Genomic DNA, 18,361 nt, shown 5'->3' on the forward strand with positions numbered 1-18,361 from the left:
TCTTCTACCAATTAGATATGTATCATTGGATGAGTCACTTGAACTTCCTAAGCCCCAGTATGCTCAAACACCTAAGCAAAATGAGGTGTTTATATTACATTATTAAGATTAAGATTTTTTTACTTCTGAGCGTGAATATAAATGCAAGTTTGCTCTGTCTGCTCCTGTACAATTGGTCATATCAGTGCTCTAACTTACTTGTTTCTAAGGTGATGAACTGTGGTTTCAGCCTGCACAAAGAACAAGCTAATTTGTTGGTGGATCCTATGAGGTTCCATCTTTTGGAAAGGTGAGATCAAATGGCTAAGTGAAGTCACTTGAGCCAAAGATAAACGGGGTGTCACACAGATTAAGACACGGACCAGAGGAATCTGTTTTGAAACTTCACTGAACAGCTAATTAATTGGCCAAATTGGCCATAACTTCAGCGTTTTTTCTTTAACTGCACAATCTAGGGGTGTGTGTGTATTCAAATTCCATTGTATAAATTTGAGAATCCTAGACTATTATGTCTGGTCAGAACATTTATTGTCCTCGTATCACTTGGGAAAACTGAGAGTCAAAAATATAAAGAGGTCTTTCAGCTGGTTAGCATAGGAGACAAGACTGGGGCAGGTACTCACAATTCTGCTAAACCACACAGCAACCATTAGCTAATTAATCTTTCACTTCCTCCTACGGGATGACCCAGAATTCAACTTGGATTAAGGTTAAACAGACCACACTTCATCAGCTTTCCACTTTTTACTCTTCCTTCTTTCCTGGTTTTAACTTTCTCCTCCCATGAGTCCTCTTCTTCCTTCTATTCCAGTTTTAGAAAACTTTCCTCACACATATTTCTTTTGTATGGTTTTCATGACATTTTGTCCATGTGGTTAATTCCCTCATCTGGATAACTGCTTTGAGGAGACTTTTGTATTATTTTTGGCTTGGGCATCCATTTCCCGTCTGTGAGTGACAACAGAGACTGCCTCCCAAAATGCCCACAGTGCCAATAAGAGGAGCTGGCATAGGGTAGGACAGAGCCACAAGGAGAGGTGGAGTCAGCCAGGCTCAAGGGAATCCAGCTACATACATGGCAGGACTCTGATATCTGAGAGGTGAGCTAAGAATGAATTCTCAGCATCCATTCATCATGAGGAAAGTACTTGACATTGGGGACTCAGGATGGCAACCTTGACTAAGAATGGCATTGGACTAAGAGGCAACAGGTATAAACTTACACTTCTCACTGTTTCTCCAACATCTGGTGGGAGCCTGGACAGCAGTGGTCAAAATGCCTGAAGTTCCTGGCATAATTTTAGGTCTAAGTATGCAAAGATTGTTTCCAAGAGGTTGGAACAGGAAGAACATCATTCACACTAGAGACCTCTTCCACTGCCTCATGAGAACTTGGCTCTGAGAGCATACAGCATCATTCTGACTATGCATTGTCACCCTTGGACAGGTTTGCTCTCTTGGAATCTGCAGCATGTCAGGGTGCGTGAGACGGTGGTGCCTGGTGGGAGAGCAGCACAAATGAGGGCCAATAAGGATTCTCCCAACTCTGAGAGTCTGTGGATTACACCTTCCCACTATTTATCCATTATTTGGCCCCAAGCAAGCATTTTTATAAATGAAGATTTACCAGATGGTGTGCATTTAGGAAATAGGTCAAAAGACTCACTGCCTTTTGAAACCAAAGAAGCAATAGGACAGAAGGAGTAAAATACAGGAAAAAGGCAAGGAGTCTGTGTAATTTCTTAGATATAGGTATGTTGTAAGGGGGCTAACAAGACAATGTATCCATCTGCTGGGGCAGGGGGATGGAGGATGGATGACTTTCCAAGCAGGAAAGAGGAAAAGGAGTGTGCAACTGCTGCTATTGCTAAATGGGGTCTCTAATTCCTCTCTCCATAATGGTAATGACTTCCATTTATACGGTGCCTTTCATCAGTTCTGATCTGAGGGAGCACTCAAAGTCCTCTTTTCATTCCACTCCTAAATCTGGTCTTTAACAGGGTAAAGAATGATATTTGTATTTATGCCATATTTATTTTGGAGAAGACTAGCTCATGTGAAATTGGACATTAAGATGCTATGGAGATGAACCCAGAATGGAGAAGGAAGAGATAGAGGAAGAGAAGGTGTGGAAGGGAAGATGCTTATTTCTAATCATGACCTTCAGATACCATCCAGCTGAACAGACACCTCGACTCAGATACGCTGAAAGATATTAATGCCTCCAGTAACCTCAGCCTCATCCCATCTGTCTCCCAGCTTTTAATGGGACTTGGCACTCTTTGGAGTGTATAATATTAAGGTGAATGAACTGGGTTCCAAGTGCTACTAAGGACATTTTTTTCCTGATGCTTTAGGGGTTCAGGAATAGAGGGGACATTTGGATATAGGCAAGGAGAGGCCAAGGTTTGGAAGGAAAGGGAATGATAAGGAGTCTGGTCTGTTCCAATAAGATATTCAACAAGATGTGTAGGCATAACTCATATAGACAGAGAAGCCAGTAACAATTAAGATCCATGAAAATGTTCAGAAAAAAAAGAAAAACCTCATACAACACAAAAATAAGCACAAAGTAGTGGCGTAAATAACTCAGGGAACTGGATTTTAGTAAGGACAGAAGTGGAAACCCTGTCAATGTATATATCAATACTTCCAGGCTGATATTTAGAAAAGTTTAGGCCATAAGAAATCCTCCTTCATTGGTTGGGAGTTGAATAAAGGGATGTCTTTTTGTCTTAATTACTCTATTCTGCACTTATCACATAATCACTGTGCAGGTGCCCTAGGGAAAAGCATGTAATCAGAGGATAGATGGGATTCTGAGAGGAAGGGTGGTGGTGGGATATAGGGACACTGGGCTGGGGACCAGGACCTGTGTTCTAGACTTGGCCTTAACTAGTTGGGTGACATGCAGTTGAGTTGCAATGCAGTGGGCAATGCCCTGGGCTTAGAATAAAAAGTGACAGCTTTCTGAACTTGGACAGGTCATTTGATATCTGGGCCTCAGTGTCCTGATCCATAAAATGTGAATGAAAATATTTCTCTTCTAAGGTTGCAGGAAGGATGTTATAAGAAATACATGTGAAATGGCTTTAAGAATTGAAACATGCCATACAAAACAGGTCTGGCTCAACTCTTTGAGTTACAGATTGGCAGATAGTACCCCAGAGAGGTAGGATACCATGCCTAAGGTCATAACAGAGTTGAGCACAGTACTCAATTCCTAGGCTGAATCCAGCTTTCTGTGGATGGCTGCAAAACAAGTAAGAAGCTGGGGAAGGGGAGGGAGAATTTTAAATGAAGTAACGACCACCTTGTGAATGCAAACACAAGGAATTTTGTATGGCTAGAGCGTGGCCGCCCTCAGAGACACAGTGACCGGATGAACCCCTAGATGGCAAAATTCAACCAGAACACAGCTGTAACACGGTCCAGACACGCAGACGTCCCAGTAAGACTGCTGAGAACCCTAATGGCAACAATGGCTGGTTTTAGCTTCTGAGACCTTGTTTCTCAGGTCTGTTAACTTACAATTCTTGCTTGTAGGTTCTCAGTAATAACATACCACCATTGTTTTCTAGCTAAACAATGCCAAGAAAATAGAAATATTAATGCCTTCTGTCATGGATAGTTCTGGTTCTATGGATAAATTCCACCACACTGAAAGAGAAAGCAACAGTACTTCTCATGTGAAAGTTTAATCTTTTAGCAACTCCTGTCCATGTGGGCTTAATTTAGGGTTTGCACAAAAAACAAACACCTTCAACAAAGTCTGATGATCAGAAATGGGGAAACCCAGAAGACCACATCACTTGGGTAGATATGAAGTGTGGGCCATTTATCACCTTAGCAAGTGCAGGAAACATGACTGCTAATTGGTCTCTTCATTAACCAAGGAGACCATCTACCATGACAGCAACTCAAAGCTGGGGGTGCTTTGGAGCAATATTTAAGTAGCTTCTAACTCATAATCATATCTTTTCCTTCCATCCTTTCTTCCTTCCTTCCTTCCTTCCTTCCTTCCTTCCTTCCTTCCTTCCTTCCTTCCTTCCTTTCTTTCTTTATTTCTTAATACATCTTTATTGGAGTACAATTGCTTCACAATACTGTGTTAGTGTCTGTTGTACACCAAAGTGAATCAGCCATATGCATACATATGTCCCCATATCCCCTCCCTCTTGACCCTCCCTCCCACCCTCCCTATCCCAGCCCTCTAGAAAGGAAACCATAAAGAAGACAAAAAGACAACCCTCAGAATGGGAGAAAATATTTGCAAATGAAACAACAGACAAAAGATTAATCTCCAAAATATACAAACAGCTCATAGAGCTCAATATCAAAAAAACAAACAATCCAGTTAAAAAATTGGCGGAGGACCTAAATAGACATTTCACCAAGGAAGACATACAGATGGCCAAGAGGCACAGGAAAAGATGCTCAACATCACTAATAATCAGAGAAATGCAGATCAAAACTACAATGAGGTATCACCTCAAGCCGGTCAGAATGGCAATTATCAAAACATATTTCTTTTCGAAATCTGCTGGCCTAGAAAATGTCTCTAAATCCTCATGAATAGACTGCCCTCACCTTCACTAATTATGGACTCCGCATGAAGGGAGAAGACAAACAAGGGATACACACCATAAACAGAGGTGAAATAGTGCACCCAAAGCTTATCAGGGGTGACCAGTCCTTTAAGCCAGGCTTTGGCCAGGAGGTTTGTACTGTTTGGGAGCAGGGAGAGCACGAGGAATCCTTTTAGCTTCTGCAGCTCCTAAGAAAGGAGTTTCGACCTTTTTCCTAGTAAATAACTACTCTGTTCTACAGGAGTTTTTAATCATCTGTGTGATGTGTGGACATGGACAAAGGGATATTTATGCAGAAGTGTGAGGTTTCCATGGCAAGGAAGGTTTATGCGGGTGGGCAGGTTAGCAAGGAAATTCTCCCAGCAACTGACAAGGAATGAGCTCTTCCTAGTAGCCACCAGCACTTCAGTTTACAGATTAGTGGGCAAATCCCAGTCCCAGTGGATGTGCAAAGAGACACAGTGGTAGGTTCCAGCAGAGGCAGGAGGCTCACAGTGCCTTTCAGTCAGGTTCTCCCCACCCCCACCTTTATGCAGGGAAATGACAGGCCAGGGCTTCACTTTCAGGGTCTACCAAGAGCTGCTTATCAAATGCCAAAAAGAGGACAACATGGCTTTGGGCTGTGGCTTCCTTATCAGGTAGACTTCAAGATTCACTGGTCATCAGCTTCCAATGGTTCTCCTGTAGATGTTTCAACCTAGGATGTGAGACTTCTAGAGCTAGCATGTCAGGTAAACTAGATATTCATTCCCATCCAACTTTGGCATTCTTGGGATCTTGTTGGTATTCCTAGAGAGTTTTAGAGGTTTTATCCAACTAGCAAATTTACCATCAGATCAGATGAAGACTTAGGCATAGCATCTTTAATTAAAAGCATAAAGGGAGTGGGTATGGTTATAGTCTTGGCAGCTATTGGGGCTGCCTCTAGGCCCACAGTTCTCAGGCAATGGCTCCAAGAGAGGAAAGACAGAGAATAACTGATTAAACAATGCATAAAATGTGCAGCAGACTCAAATTTGCAAGGAGACCTGTTTTCATTTGGTTTCTACCTCTCTGCAAATTAGTGAACGCAACGTGCTAAAGACGGTGGACTGCTGAAGGGCAGGGCCCAGCAACCAAGGAACAAGACAGTCCAAGTTTGAAGAAAACTCGGCCTTACCTGGAGATAAGGAGGAGTCATAGGAACTTCTCTCCTTGCGGTTCATCTTGAAGGCTTGGATGTCCTTTTCCCTGTACGTCCCAAAGCCTTCATAGCTCCTCCTTTTACTCCCACTCACATCACTGTCCCACTTGTCATTCGCAGGGTTCATCTCACTGAACACATCCAGGCTCTCCGGTCTTGCGCTGCTGCTGTCCCCACCGTTGCCAGAGTACCGTTTTGCGCACGAGTCCACAGGCTCGCCGCTCAAGTCACCTTTGTCCTTGGCCTGCGTCCAATGCTGGGCATCAGAAAGTGAGAGCGTAGACAGCGGGTCCGCCTCAAAGTTGTTCTTGGGCGCTTTGTGGCCGGCTTCACTGTGCTGGTACCTCTGCTTTTCCTTATGCTTGCTTCTCTCACTCACAAGTGAGAGCTCTTTGTCTGCGCTGCTCAGCCGCTCGCTCAGGACGTGGCTGGAGAAGCCTGTGGCCTTGCCTGCAAAGAGACCACTCAGGTTGTCGTGGGTCCCCAGGAGCCGGTCTTCCTTGTGCTTATGCTTGTGTTTGTGTTTCCTCTTGTGGAGCCGACCACTGGACAGACCAGCACTGCCCACCTTGGGGGGATTCAGGGATGGCTGCCTGTCACCGAGGCCCATGCCCACAGGCCCCTGCAGGTGCACTCCATGCTTTGCTTTATGCTTAGCCGTACCAGACATCTTCACATGGGAGCTTGTGTGAAACTGAGGTGGTGGCACTGTTGGCCTCATGAATGGGGACGCTGCTCCGAGCGTGTGCGACAGGTACAGAGGAGCTGGGTACTGACTGTAATAACCAAGGTTCATCATAGGCATTGATGTGTAAGGCATTCCATAGGGTGCATAGTAACTTCCACTGGGAATAGGGTAGCTGAACCCTTGTAAAAAAGGCACCTTTGTCATGGTGTCATTGGTTTTTGCAGGCCTACCACGCTTCTTCTTTGACTTTAAGTCTGAAGTCCTACGAAGATAGAGCAACGGGTCATACTGGATATATGGCACCGGGTAATAGTGATCAAAATTAATCCGAAAAATGCTGGGATATGGATTCTCATGGTAAAAAGTATAACTCCGGTGAGAGATCCTGAACACTTGGAATTTGGTGATGAGCTCTTCCAGGTCTGCCAGAAACTGGAGATCATCACGGTTTTGCAGGCTTTTCCGTTTCCTCTTGTGCTTTGGCTTCTTGAGGCTTTCATGGGCCAGAAAGTTGTCCACAATGAGATGTTTCTGCCGGTGGCCATGCCGGTTCTTTGTGCTGGTGTCAGATGGGATGGCCTCCGGGTTGTCCAGGGAGCAGAAATCAAAAGAGTACCTGCGTCGGGATTCGGAACTCTTCTCTGCTTGGTCAGACGTGCTGTTGTTGTCTGTCCCAATGCCACTGTCACTCGGGATCGTCTCCTCACTGTGGGACTCACTCACAGGGGACAGTGTTATCTCCTTGAGCGACCCGATCTCGCAAAGGTGTGAAGGGGAGTTGGCCATCAGCCTGGGTGGGGACAGCTTCCAGGTCCCACTATGGATTCCCTTTTGGGTTTTGGTTGGAAGAGCACTGATGGGCTGGAGATTTGGCATAGTTTTCAACTCTGAAAAGTTGGTTTCAGTGCTGGCGGGGCTCAGGTTGCCATTGGACCCACCTAACTGTGTCGAAAGTGGGTGCATAGCTGCTGGTGAAGACGCCACAAGTGACTGAAAGTTGGAAGGCACGACGGGAACATCCGGCTGGCTAGAAACTGGCCTCGGGTGCTTGATGGCTGTTTTGGGTTCTTCGGATGGGGGTGGCAGCTCTGCCCTTGGCTTCCTGCCCCTCTTCTTGCCAATGTAGATGGTGCCCCTCTTACTGACATTTATCTGCTTGCCCAATTTGCTCTCAATTGCTGCTGCCCCAGGGCTGGTCTCTGGGGGAGCTTTGGCCTTCAGCGCAATGCTGCTGGAGCAGGACAAGATCTGGTTCAGGATATTTTTCCTTTTGAGTGTTTTCATCTTATTGATAGTTTTGATGGTCTTCTTATCCAACACCCCAAGCTTTCCAACTTTTTTGTGAAATTTCATCTCACTCATGGGTTTGTCCTCTCCTGGCACTAACTGGGCCAACTTAGCTAAACTACGTCTTCTCTTTCTTTTCTTGGTCCCGGGAAATTCCCGGCTGATGGGACTGACTGGACTGGTGGAAGTCCCCTCGTGAATCGTCTCAACCGTGAGCAAAGGCTGCTTCTTTGGTCGTCCCCGCTTCTTTTTTACCGGTGTGATCACAGTAAGACTGTCTGTGTTGGTGTACAGAGGGCTGGACGGGGTTATGGGGTAAGCAGATGGCGGTTCCACCATCAGTTTATCGGAGGTGGCCATGACTGCCTCCCGAAGGAGACTGGTGGGTTTTGGTTTGCTGCACGTCCACCTCCGTTTTGCAGCGAATTTGGGGTGCTGGATTTCTGGCAGCTTTCTTGGAGAGTGATCTGTGCATGTTGGAGGTGTCACGACCATGGGTGGCTTCCGCTGCTTAGATACACCTCCAGGGACAACTTTCTCAGCATTTCCACCAGTTTCAAGGCCAGCTGAGGGGGACTCATTCTCCATCATTTTACCCAACTTAGGGACACGGGGATCTTTCTTATTACCCTCGGAGTTGGAAAGTATCCTATTAACTACTTCGCTGCTCATAGTGATTCCAGAAGCCAGGGCTTTCTCTGGCATTATCTTTTCCACCACTGCTTTGATGGACTGTCTCTTTTTCCTCTTATGGCTGCTTGGATCTAGGCAGGGTGCCTTGATAGGGATAGTAATCCGGACATGGCTTGAGTCATTTTCAGGATTACTGACGGAACTCACATTCTGCCTGACTGGTGATGCCTCTTGGGCATTATCTGCAGAGTAGCCTTCCCTTTTCCCTTCTGTATTGTCAAATGCTTTCTGAGCATTCTTGACCCAGTCTAGGTCTGAGTTTGGTATGGTTTGACTTATCACATCTTTTTTACTGGACTTTTTCTTGCTGCCTATAGTAGTAGGTGGTTCTGGGGGCTCCTTTGCACCTCCTCCATCTTGATCTACCAAGGGCTGGAGCCCACTGCACTCAGCAGAGCTGCTGGGTGGAGCTGGTGAGCTGTGGTTGCTTGGAGATGGAACCACACCTCCCAAGAGCAGATCTTTGCTACTGTTGGACAACTGACTCCATGTGCTTCCTGCACTGCCTTTCTTACCCTGGGCCTTTGCAAAGGAAGCCAGGGGCTCAAGAGCTGGGATCTTGCTGGTGCTTGCAGTTTCTCTGCCAGACTCTGTACTGATGAAGCAATTCTGAGTGGCAGGTCCATTGTCAGAGTTGGTGGACCAGTCCACGTGGTTCTGGCTGCTGCTTTTTTGCTGGTGCTTTGGTTTTAAGGTGTCACCGGTGAAGTCCTGTGGGAGGCCTGGGTCATAATGGAGAGCTGAGTGTTTCTGTGGCCGCTCATAAGCCTAAGGGTGGGTGGAGTAGAGAAGGAGAGAGAGAGAAACAAAGATCAGCATGTTGAAACTATTTAAAATTTAATGTCAAAAGGCTTAATTATTCAAAAGTTGGAAACAGACACCTTTAATTCCAGAATGCTTTGTGAAGGTTTTTTTCAATTTCTTTAGTAAAAATGCATTTGTGTTGATTTTGAACATTATTAAGGATGCTATAATCGCTGTCTTTCTCCTCCTAGATAACAGGAACTTTAACCTATCTTGGTTTAATGCAATCTCAGAATAAGAACTGTTTAGAGTCAGGAGGGGCCCTAAAGGTCCCTCAGTTCAATGCTTCTATTTTCCAAATGAAGACACTAAAACTTCAGCCATGGAGAGTCCTGCCCTAGCTGGCAGAGTTCAGGACAGCATCTGAACTTCCAGACTCCCTGCACTCGTTTCCCTAACTCCAGCTGCAGCTTATTTTTGCCTCAGCTTCTTCTCAAACACACATCTTTCCCTTGCTTCTGCCTACTGCAGTTCATTTCTGTTTGGAGTTTATCTTGGAGTTCAGCATCTCTGCACTCAAACAAGCAACTCATTAGGAACCACTGCAACAGGGAGAAAAAGCACAAGTTGAGAAATTAAGAGGGGGAACGTTGACGACTGTGTGGGGGAAAAGTGGGCCAGTCAAGGGCATAGAGAAGAAACGAAAAGAAGGAAAGAAACATGGAAGAGCCCTCAAATCTCTGCTGACTCTAGGAGTGGTGCGTGTTTGGGAGTGAGCCCGCTAAGACATCCTCAAGCCCACATTAGGCCCTGACTACTCTCTTGAGAAAACGCGTGGATATTCTCAAAAGGAACCTTGAGAAAAGGAAAAAAAAAAGGAAACAAGTCTCTTGGACAAATGTGCCAGGAAAAAAAAAAATCATCATTCAAGATCACTCCATTGGACTTTGTCAGCTGTGTTTTTCCCTACATTGGCTCTACATGAATGTTTTCAGACTTTGCACCTTCCTTAGACTAACTCTTCGGCCAGCAAAGGCAGAACATGTGCTAGAGACACAACATATCCAGCATCTATAAACTCACAAAGGGAATGGATAGTGAACACACTGTTTTGAGATATTAAGCTATGTTTAACATAGATATGTTCACATTGCTCCAGATAGATTTTAAGCCAGGCTACCAGTACAAAGAAAGCAGTCATTAAAGCTTATTATAAGTCCTGTTTTATATGCAGAGGATGTATTTCCCTAAGATTTGTTAAAGAAGGGAAAATATTAGTAAATTAAGAAAGCTTTGATAATAACCCAACTAAAAAGTATATGATGATGGCTTAGTGAATTTAGGAAGTTTTAGCCTATAATATGTATCTGTCTGTTTACCCGTCTATGTATGTATGTATTGTATGTGTCTATCTAGCTGGCTAGCTATCTAGCTATATATCTATCACCTATCTCTTCTCTTTCTTTTGCCATTGATGCTATAGGATTTATGCTTCATTAGAAAACATCTTATTGTCCCTGTTAAGAGTCAAAACGCAGATGGCAGAAAGAATTATGGGTAAAATTCAATACAGTAAAGCAACCAGGGTTTCATTCACACCAGTTCCTGGAATCCTTAGGGTTACTTTCTGCCTCCCTGATTTTGTGAAATCCTGTTTATACTTCCAATATTGAAGTGTATTTTTTTTTTATTTTTGGTTATGCGGGCCTCTCACTGTCGTGGCCTCCCCCGTTGCGGAGCACAGGCTCCGGACGCGCAGGCTCAGCGGCCATGGCTCACGGGCCCAGCCTCTCCGCGTCATGGGATCTTCCCAAACCCGTGTCCCCTGCATCGGCAGGCGGACTCTCAACCACTGCGCCACCAGGGAAGACCTGAAGCGTATTTTTTAAGAATCATGAGAGAGCTTCCCCAAGCTAAGCCTGTTAAGTGCCCAGGAGAAAATTAAGAAAAAAAAGTATTTAATTTTTTCTTCATCTTGCAGTTTATAGTAGAGACACTGCCGTCATCAACATCTAGAGAACTAATCCCGACACTTGACTTTGGCCGCTAGGTATTACTGCTGTGGACATAGGCTCTATCTCATTTTTGGCAAAAATAGAGAAATCTTATTCATGGCATAAAATAGTAAATTCTACTTATCTTTTGTGAGTCAGGGCTTTGTTAATTTGTCATTTATGCTTTGGATTTTAGTTGGCACTATGTGTATACTCACAGGATGACAGGCTAGAAGAGGGCTTGGAAACAAAATTTCCCACTTCTTTGGGTGACAAAATAATTGTTTGCTCACACTAGAACATTCTAGACAGTTAGCGGTAGTACTTAATAAAAATTATAGAACAAAAGGTTTAAGTTATTTTGGACCTGGGCAAAACAGTAATCATAGCCACCCGCTCACCTCTACCCTTGTTATCAACCCCTCTCCACTCTTCCAGATCTGTATACTGAAGTCCACAGAGGGGCTTCGTGGTAAAGCTGGAATCTTCACCCCTAATTCCCATCAGTTTTTCCCTATTGCTCCATCTTCTTATTCTTGGCAACTAGTAGAGTCCTTCATTAACTTTTCTTTATGTTCTAATCTCACCTCAATCCTAGTGAGGCTCCCTACCTTATAGAAATACTCCTATTATAAGTTTTCATGAAACCATGTATCTCATCTTTGTTGTACTTATCATAGTTTTAAATTTACATTTGATTTTTGTACTAATTGAATTAACGCCTGTCTCCCTTTCTAGCCTGTATACACCATCACAGGGATACCAAGTACAGTGCCTGGCAAATAGTAGGCACTCAATAAATATTTATTGAATAAATGAACATCCGTTTCACTATGGGTATTCCATTTTGTCATTAGTGAGATTAATGACATGTATATTGCAACATATTGTCTGCAGACACTGTTACCTCCTTCAGCCTAATTTCTCATGCCACTCCTTCTGCACGCACCATTGTCTCTCATGAAGACATCTATCACAATCCTTGTAATGCGATGTGCCACTTATTTGTATACTTTTCTGTCTCCCTCTCCTAGACTGTAAGTACTTTGAGGTCAGAGACACTCATTTATCCTTTTATCTCCAGTATCTATTACAAAGTAAACCACCCAGAAAGTTTTCAATAAATGTTTGTTGAATGAACAAATAAAATAATATTTAAGATGCCCATTACCATGACAAAATATATGGCTGCACACAAAAGACAATAAGCCACCAATCACTCATTTCATAATGGCTCATGATGAAACTGGAGGGCTCAGATGCATTACATGTTGAACAAAAGATCGTTCCCAAATACTTAAGGACTAAAGGCACTTGCAAGGTAACTTCCCTTCAGCACAATTTTTACTGTTAGTTCATTCTCATCTCCCATTAATTGTTTCATTTTCCAATTAACCCTGCTTCTGGGGAAGCCCATGTGACTGTCAGGAGGGTGGATTTCACTCTGGCAATTGAAAGGTGGGGTCTGCTCACTTACACTCAGGGCAGACCAGCTGAAAGTAAGCAGTTAAGCATGCCTGGTTCCCAGTGCCTCCATCTGGACACTGCCTGATCCCATTGTTTCTACCATTTCAGCTGCAATTTGCCCTGCTGGGAGAGCTTGGCAATCAAAGGGCAGGGTGGACAAAAGGGAAGCACAACAAAAGATCAGCAGTAATGCGGAGGGGGTGGGTGGGTGGTGCTTTAAAGCCAGCGCTCAGACGGCTGCAGTGAAGGGGCAAAGAGGACTGAGAATGAGTGCTTTTTAAGGGGTCCAGGAGAACAAGGCTTCCTTCCAGCAGTGGCTGATGGCTATATCTCGTTGCATTTCACAAAATCCCATTTCTTCATCTGTCAGCCATGACAGATTATATACACAATGGTGAGACTGTCAGTTCCAATATGCCCTTCACTGAGAACTGAGCACTTACTCCATTGAGACAGAGCCAGACATCGCAAAACAGGCTCCCAGCTCAATGCAGGGGCAAGTGAGCTCTACCCTCCCATCCTTCTCCAGAGGTCTGGGGATATTATTCCATATAGGGGGCTTTGACTTGGGGCTTTATTAACCCACATAGCACTTGTTTCCATTTCCCCTTTAGATTTTTCTGGGGGATCAGACCTGAATCTTTTATAGACTTTATATTACCCTTAGACCCCAACAGGGCTATTTCTGAAATGGTTAACAAATAAGGAAATAGCTGATGAGATTCTACATTGGGCCAGGTTATTTTTATGGAAAACTTTTAATACCGTCAAGCTCAGCATGTCTCTTTGAAACCATGCACCTCAGATTGGGACTTGAACTCACATGCTGGGACTCGAACCCAGCCTAAATCCAGATTGGGACTTGAACCCATGTGGTCAGGACTTGAACCCAGCCAAAACTCTGATTAGGGCTTGAACCCACACGGCTGTGACTCGAACCTGGCCAAAACCCATGGTCTTCCAACTTAGATCACACACCTTGTTTCAGGACTTAATGAAGCTCAGATTCTTGATATCTCATCGCGGAAAGAATTCAGTGAGAGACAAAGTGATGGGTAAGAAGTGGATTTATTTAGAGAGAAACACACTCCACAGACAGAGTGTGGGCCATCTCAGAAGGTGAGAAAGGCACCAGGGTATGGGGTTGTCAGGTTTTAAAAGAGTAGGTAATTTCATAGACTAATGAGTGGGAGGAGTATTCCAGCTATTTCAGGAAGGGGTGGGGATTTCTAGGAATTGGGCCACCGCCTACTTTTTGATCCTTATGGTTGGCCTTGGAACTGTCATGGTGCCTGTGGGTGTGTTATTTAGCTTGCTGATGTGTTACAGTGAGTGTATACTGAGGCTCAAGGTCTAGTGGAAGTTGACCTGTCTGCTATCTTGGACCCATTTGGTTCTAATCAGTTTATGTCATGTCCTTGGGCTATGTCATTCTTTCAAAGATTGTGTCCTGCCCGCTTCCCTCCAGTTTCATCTTGGCTGCTTCCCCATCTCCACAAATTGATTGATTGTTTGTGGAACTCACAGTCATTCTGAAGGTATGGCTTACTTTTTATAAGAGCAGTGCTTTCCATGCACCTTGAGCCTAGGCCAAATATTCATCAGGGAAACACCATTTTGAAAACACTAGACAGATTTCTCTCCTACAGAATGTGTTTATGGAAGGAAGTCCTTCTGTAATGTGAAGAATTATTTTGTAAAGTAGATAACTATCTCCTCCCCCACAACCAACATATAAACTGGCTTATACAGAATTTAAATTTTGTACAAGTCAGATTTCTTTTTAAAAAGCACTTTATTTTTACATAATTTTAAAAACAAGCATTATATCACTGCATAAAAACTTAAAAGTCTATGAAAATGGAAGAAAGGAAGTCACCCAGCCTTATCTCAGGCTTATCTAAAGCAAGTTTTGTCACAATGAGTGGACATAACGATTTGGGTCTGAGAAAAATCATATCAAAAATCAAAACTCAAGCATGACTTTGTGGATGATAAACTACTGTTTTGGGTTAGCTGTGTTTGTGCTACTTTTGACAGCAATAATTTAAATTTACTGTTTGGGATATTTTGCTTTATATGAACAGGAAAATGTGCCTGGGTATGAAGGAATGAGGGGAGCTTTATTATTTTGGTACCTGGTACTTCTCGAGATGTGGTCCTAGATCCCTGTATCAGAGCCACCTAAGGTACTGGTTACTAATACAGATTACTAGGCCCCACTGCAGATAGGCTCATTCACCATCACCCAGGGTGGGACCAAGGAATGTGCATTTTAACATGCTCCCCAGATAATTCTGATATATAATTGAGTTGTAAAACCACTTATCTAATGCTTTAACACCATAATTCCTCTGGGGTGGGGCTCTTCTGTGGTTGCTGTGACATTCGCATCACTTTTTGGTGATAAATGTGCAGAGCAAACCACCACAGGCCTATTAGGATATGTAATTTAGCACCACTGTATTCCTGTTTTGCTCTCTGAACCCTTTGTAATTTACATAGTAAGAAACTCTAACACAGTTCATCCTCTGTTTAGGTTTTCCAAGTATACTGCATGGTGGGCAGAGGTCAGTTATATGGGTGGATGAAAATACTGTCCTCCCAGAAAGAACTAGGCATGCAGGGGTTCATGACCTCCCACCCTGGGATTTCTATTTCCCTAACTCATCCAAGCCAATCCCCAGAACTCTGGGGAATCTTGACATTCCACTCCTGAGTCTTGAAGCAAGTGCTCAAGCCTGAGCAAGAGCTGAGTGTGGGAGAAAAGGAATGCAACCACACACTGTCTGATTAAAGGTTCTCAACCCTGGCTGCATGTTAGAATCATCCAGGAAGCTTCATAAAGAACACCATAGTTGGGATCTGATCCAGACCAATTAAGTAAACATTCTAGAGGTGGGACCTGAACAGTAGTACATTTTTCAAAGCTCTCAGTTATCCCAATGTGCAGACAGAGTTGAGAACCACTGGATTATATCAAAGACAGGGGTCTGGGTTAGGGACTAAAGAGGCTCTGATATTATCAGGAGATGTTCCAGCTCAGTGGTTTTCAAATGTGTTCCACAGAGTCCTAGGATTTTGTAAAGACATTTCTGAACTGTAGCCAGTGGATTGGGCAACAGAGAAGCTCCATTCTTTTAACCCCCAATTGAACAGAGCAGCCTTGCAAAGGATTTCATTAAAGAGAAAGGAGGTGGAGAGAGATGGTTCTGTCACTTAAGAAAAGACTGAAAATTACCATTTAGGCTCATGAATAGGAGGAATGCACATGCCAGCTTCCATTGAACTTGCTCTCAAAGCATCTCTCCTCAGCCCAGTTCGTTCCTGCATTTGCTAATGGTAGGTAGAGAAGAATGTCACTAAGTACCCTATTTGAACCATGGCTTTATGATCCTCTGATTTCATAGAATTCCATGAATGTCTGTGTCCTTTCAAAAGTCATACGTTGAAATCCTAACTCCCAATGTCATGGTATTAGGAAGTGGGGCCTATGGGAGCACAATGTGATTAGTTCATGAGGGTGGAGACTTCATGAATGGGGTTAATGCTCTTATAATAAAAGAGACCCCAGAGAGCTCACTTGTCCTTCACCACATGAGCACACAGAGAGAAGACGGCCATCTATGAACGACGAAGCAGGCTCTTGCCAGACACTGAATCTGCCAACGCCTCGCTCTTGGAATTCCCAGCCTCCAGAACTGTGAGAAATAAATTTCTGTTTTTACAAGCCACTCAGTCTATGGTATTCCGTTATAGCAGCCCAAACAGACTAAGACAATGGAACACAGAAAAGCCCCTAAATGGACATGAAGTTTCCAGTTACATATATACAGTCCTCATTTCCTGTCACATGAATTGCCCTGGGAAGTTACCTTAGTGTGGTTCCCATAGGAACAATTCCTGATTTGCTATTTGGGGGTTGTGAGTGATATTAAAGCACTCCTTTTATTGGAGGTGATAACAGCTTACACAAATACAGAGGCCACTATCATATGCTTCCTTGAGTACACAGTAATTCTGCATAATTAATGATTGCTAACTTGGTTCCAACCATAATGGTATTAATAGGTATTAGACTTAACTTTTCAATGGAAATAAACATAAAACTATAAAATACATGAAGCAACTATTTTCAGGCTTTGAGCAACAGGTAATATGGGCCATGATTATAGATAGAAGGAAACTTAAGAGGCTCTGCCATATCCCTAGTTTTCTGCCCAGAAGAAATTTCTAAACCTGGGCACAGGGAAGTGGAACCCAGAGAACTGTAATTTCACTGGGTAGAGGAAACAGAGATTATAGTTTGAGACTTTTGAGGGGACTAAAATTTGGGGGACAGGGTACCTGAGAAGAGGGAGCTATGTAGAAAAAGAATCCTAGAAACCTTAATAGAAATACCCTATGTCTTTGGCCAAACTTTACTCTACACTTGAGGGCAAGATTCCATGAAGCATAGCAGATATTTGCTGCTGGGGGCTATAAGCTGAACATAGAGTCCTAAGGTCACATAATATTGGGCAGTGTTGGATTTCTGACTAGCCAGAATGGGGAAACTTTAATAAATATCCCAGACGGTCAGTTGATATCCCAGAATTGGTACTCCTTAAGTGTAGGATTACTCGAGCCCTAGAATAAAGGCTAGCAAAGTCTAAAAAGAATCCTTAACAAGATAAAGCAAATCTGCCAGTAAATTAACTACCAATCAGAGCAAAAGTCAAACTCTTTAAAGAAAAACAAACAAAGAATTATTAGACAAACACTGAAGCAAATATGACACATACCCAGGAGGGTTGATATAGATCCAAGGCCCTCAACACAGCCATTATAAATATGGTCAAGTAGTAAAGAAAAGATGGGAATAACTGATGAACATATGGGAAATCTCAGCATAGAGATGGCAACTATACCAAAATTTTAAAAAATTCTAAATTGGAAAAATACAAATCTGAAATGAAAAATTCTCTTGATGGGCTTAATAGCATACAAGACACAGTAGAAGAGAAGCTCGGAGAACATGAAGAAAAGACAGCAGAAATTATCCAAATTGAGGGGTGCTAGAGTGGGGGAGGAAGATTAAAAAACAAACAAACAAACAGCACTTCAGTGACCTAAAGAAAAGTATCAAGTGGTCTAACATACATATAATTAGAATCCCAGTAGAGAAGAGAGACTAATGCATGTGGATTCACATAGCTAAGAATCTCAACAAATCCCAAGCAGAATAAGCACACAAAAAAACTACATCTAAGTACATTGTAAACAAATTGATGAAGTCCAAAGAGAAAATGTTAAAAGCAGCCAGAGAAATAAGACACATTATATACAGGGAAATAGTGACAAAAATAATGTCTGATTTTTATCAGTAAAAATCAATCCAGAAGACAATGAAATAATATCTTTAAAGTACTAAAATGAAAATAAAGTCAATTTAAATTTTCTATTCCTCGTGCCCCGGTCTGGGAAGATCCCACATGCCACGGAGCAGCTAGGCCCGTGAGCCATGGCCACTGAGCCTGCGTGTCCGGAGCCTGTGCTCTGCCAACGGGAGAGGCCACAACAGTGAGAGGTCCGTGTACTTCAAAAAAAAAAAAAAAAAAAAAAAAGTTTCTCTATCCCATGAAAACATTTTTCATATATGAAGGCAAAATAAAGATATTTTCAGGTAAATAAAAAGTGAGGGAATTCACTGCTGGTAGACCTGAATTACAAGAAA

General features: G+C 43.3%; 1 protein-coding gene across 3 annotated transcripts in view; it reads right to left on the bottom strand.

Moving 5' to 3' along the window:
• SETBP1 (SET binding protein 1) overlaps positions 1-18,361 on the bottom strand; it is a 382,636-nt gene that overhangs the window by 109,176 nt on the left and 255,099 nt on the right. For all 3 annotated transcript variants that reach the window (XM_059041284.2, XM_067014318.1, XM_059041286.2), the window contains exon 4: positions 5,749-9,208. In XM_059041284.2, the coding sequence (XP_058897267.1) occupies positions 5,749-9,208 (3,460 nt within the window). The remainder of the gene's footprint in view (positions 1-5,748; positions 9,209-18,361) is intronic.

This window comes from Kogia breviceps, chromosome 15 (genome assembly GCF_026419965.1).
Source record: "Kogia breviceps isolate mKogBre1 chromosome 15, mKogBre1 haplotype 1, whole genome shotgun sequence".
Taxonomy (NCBI): Eukaryota; Metazoa; Chordata; class Mammalia; order Artiodactyla; family Physeteridae; genus Kogia; species Kogia breviceps.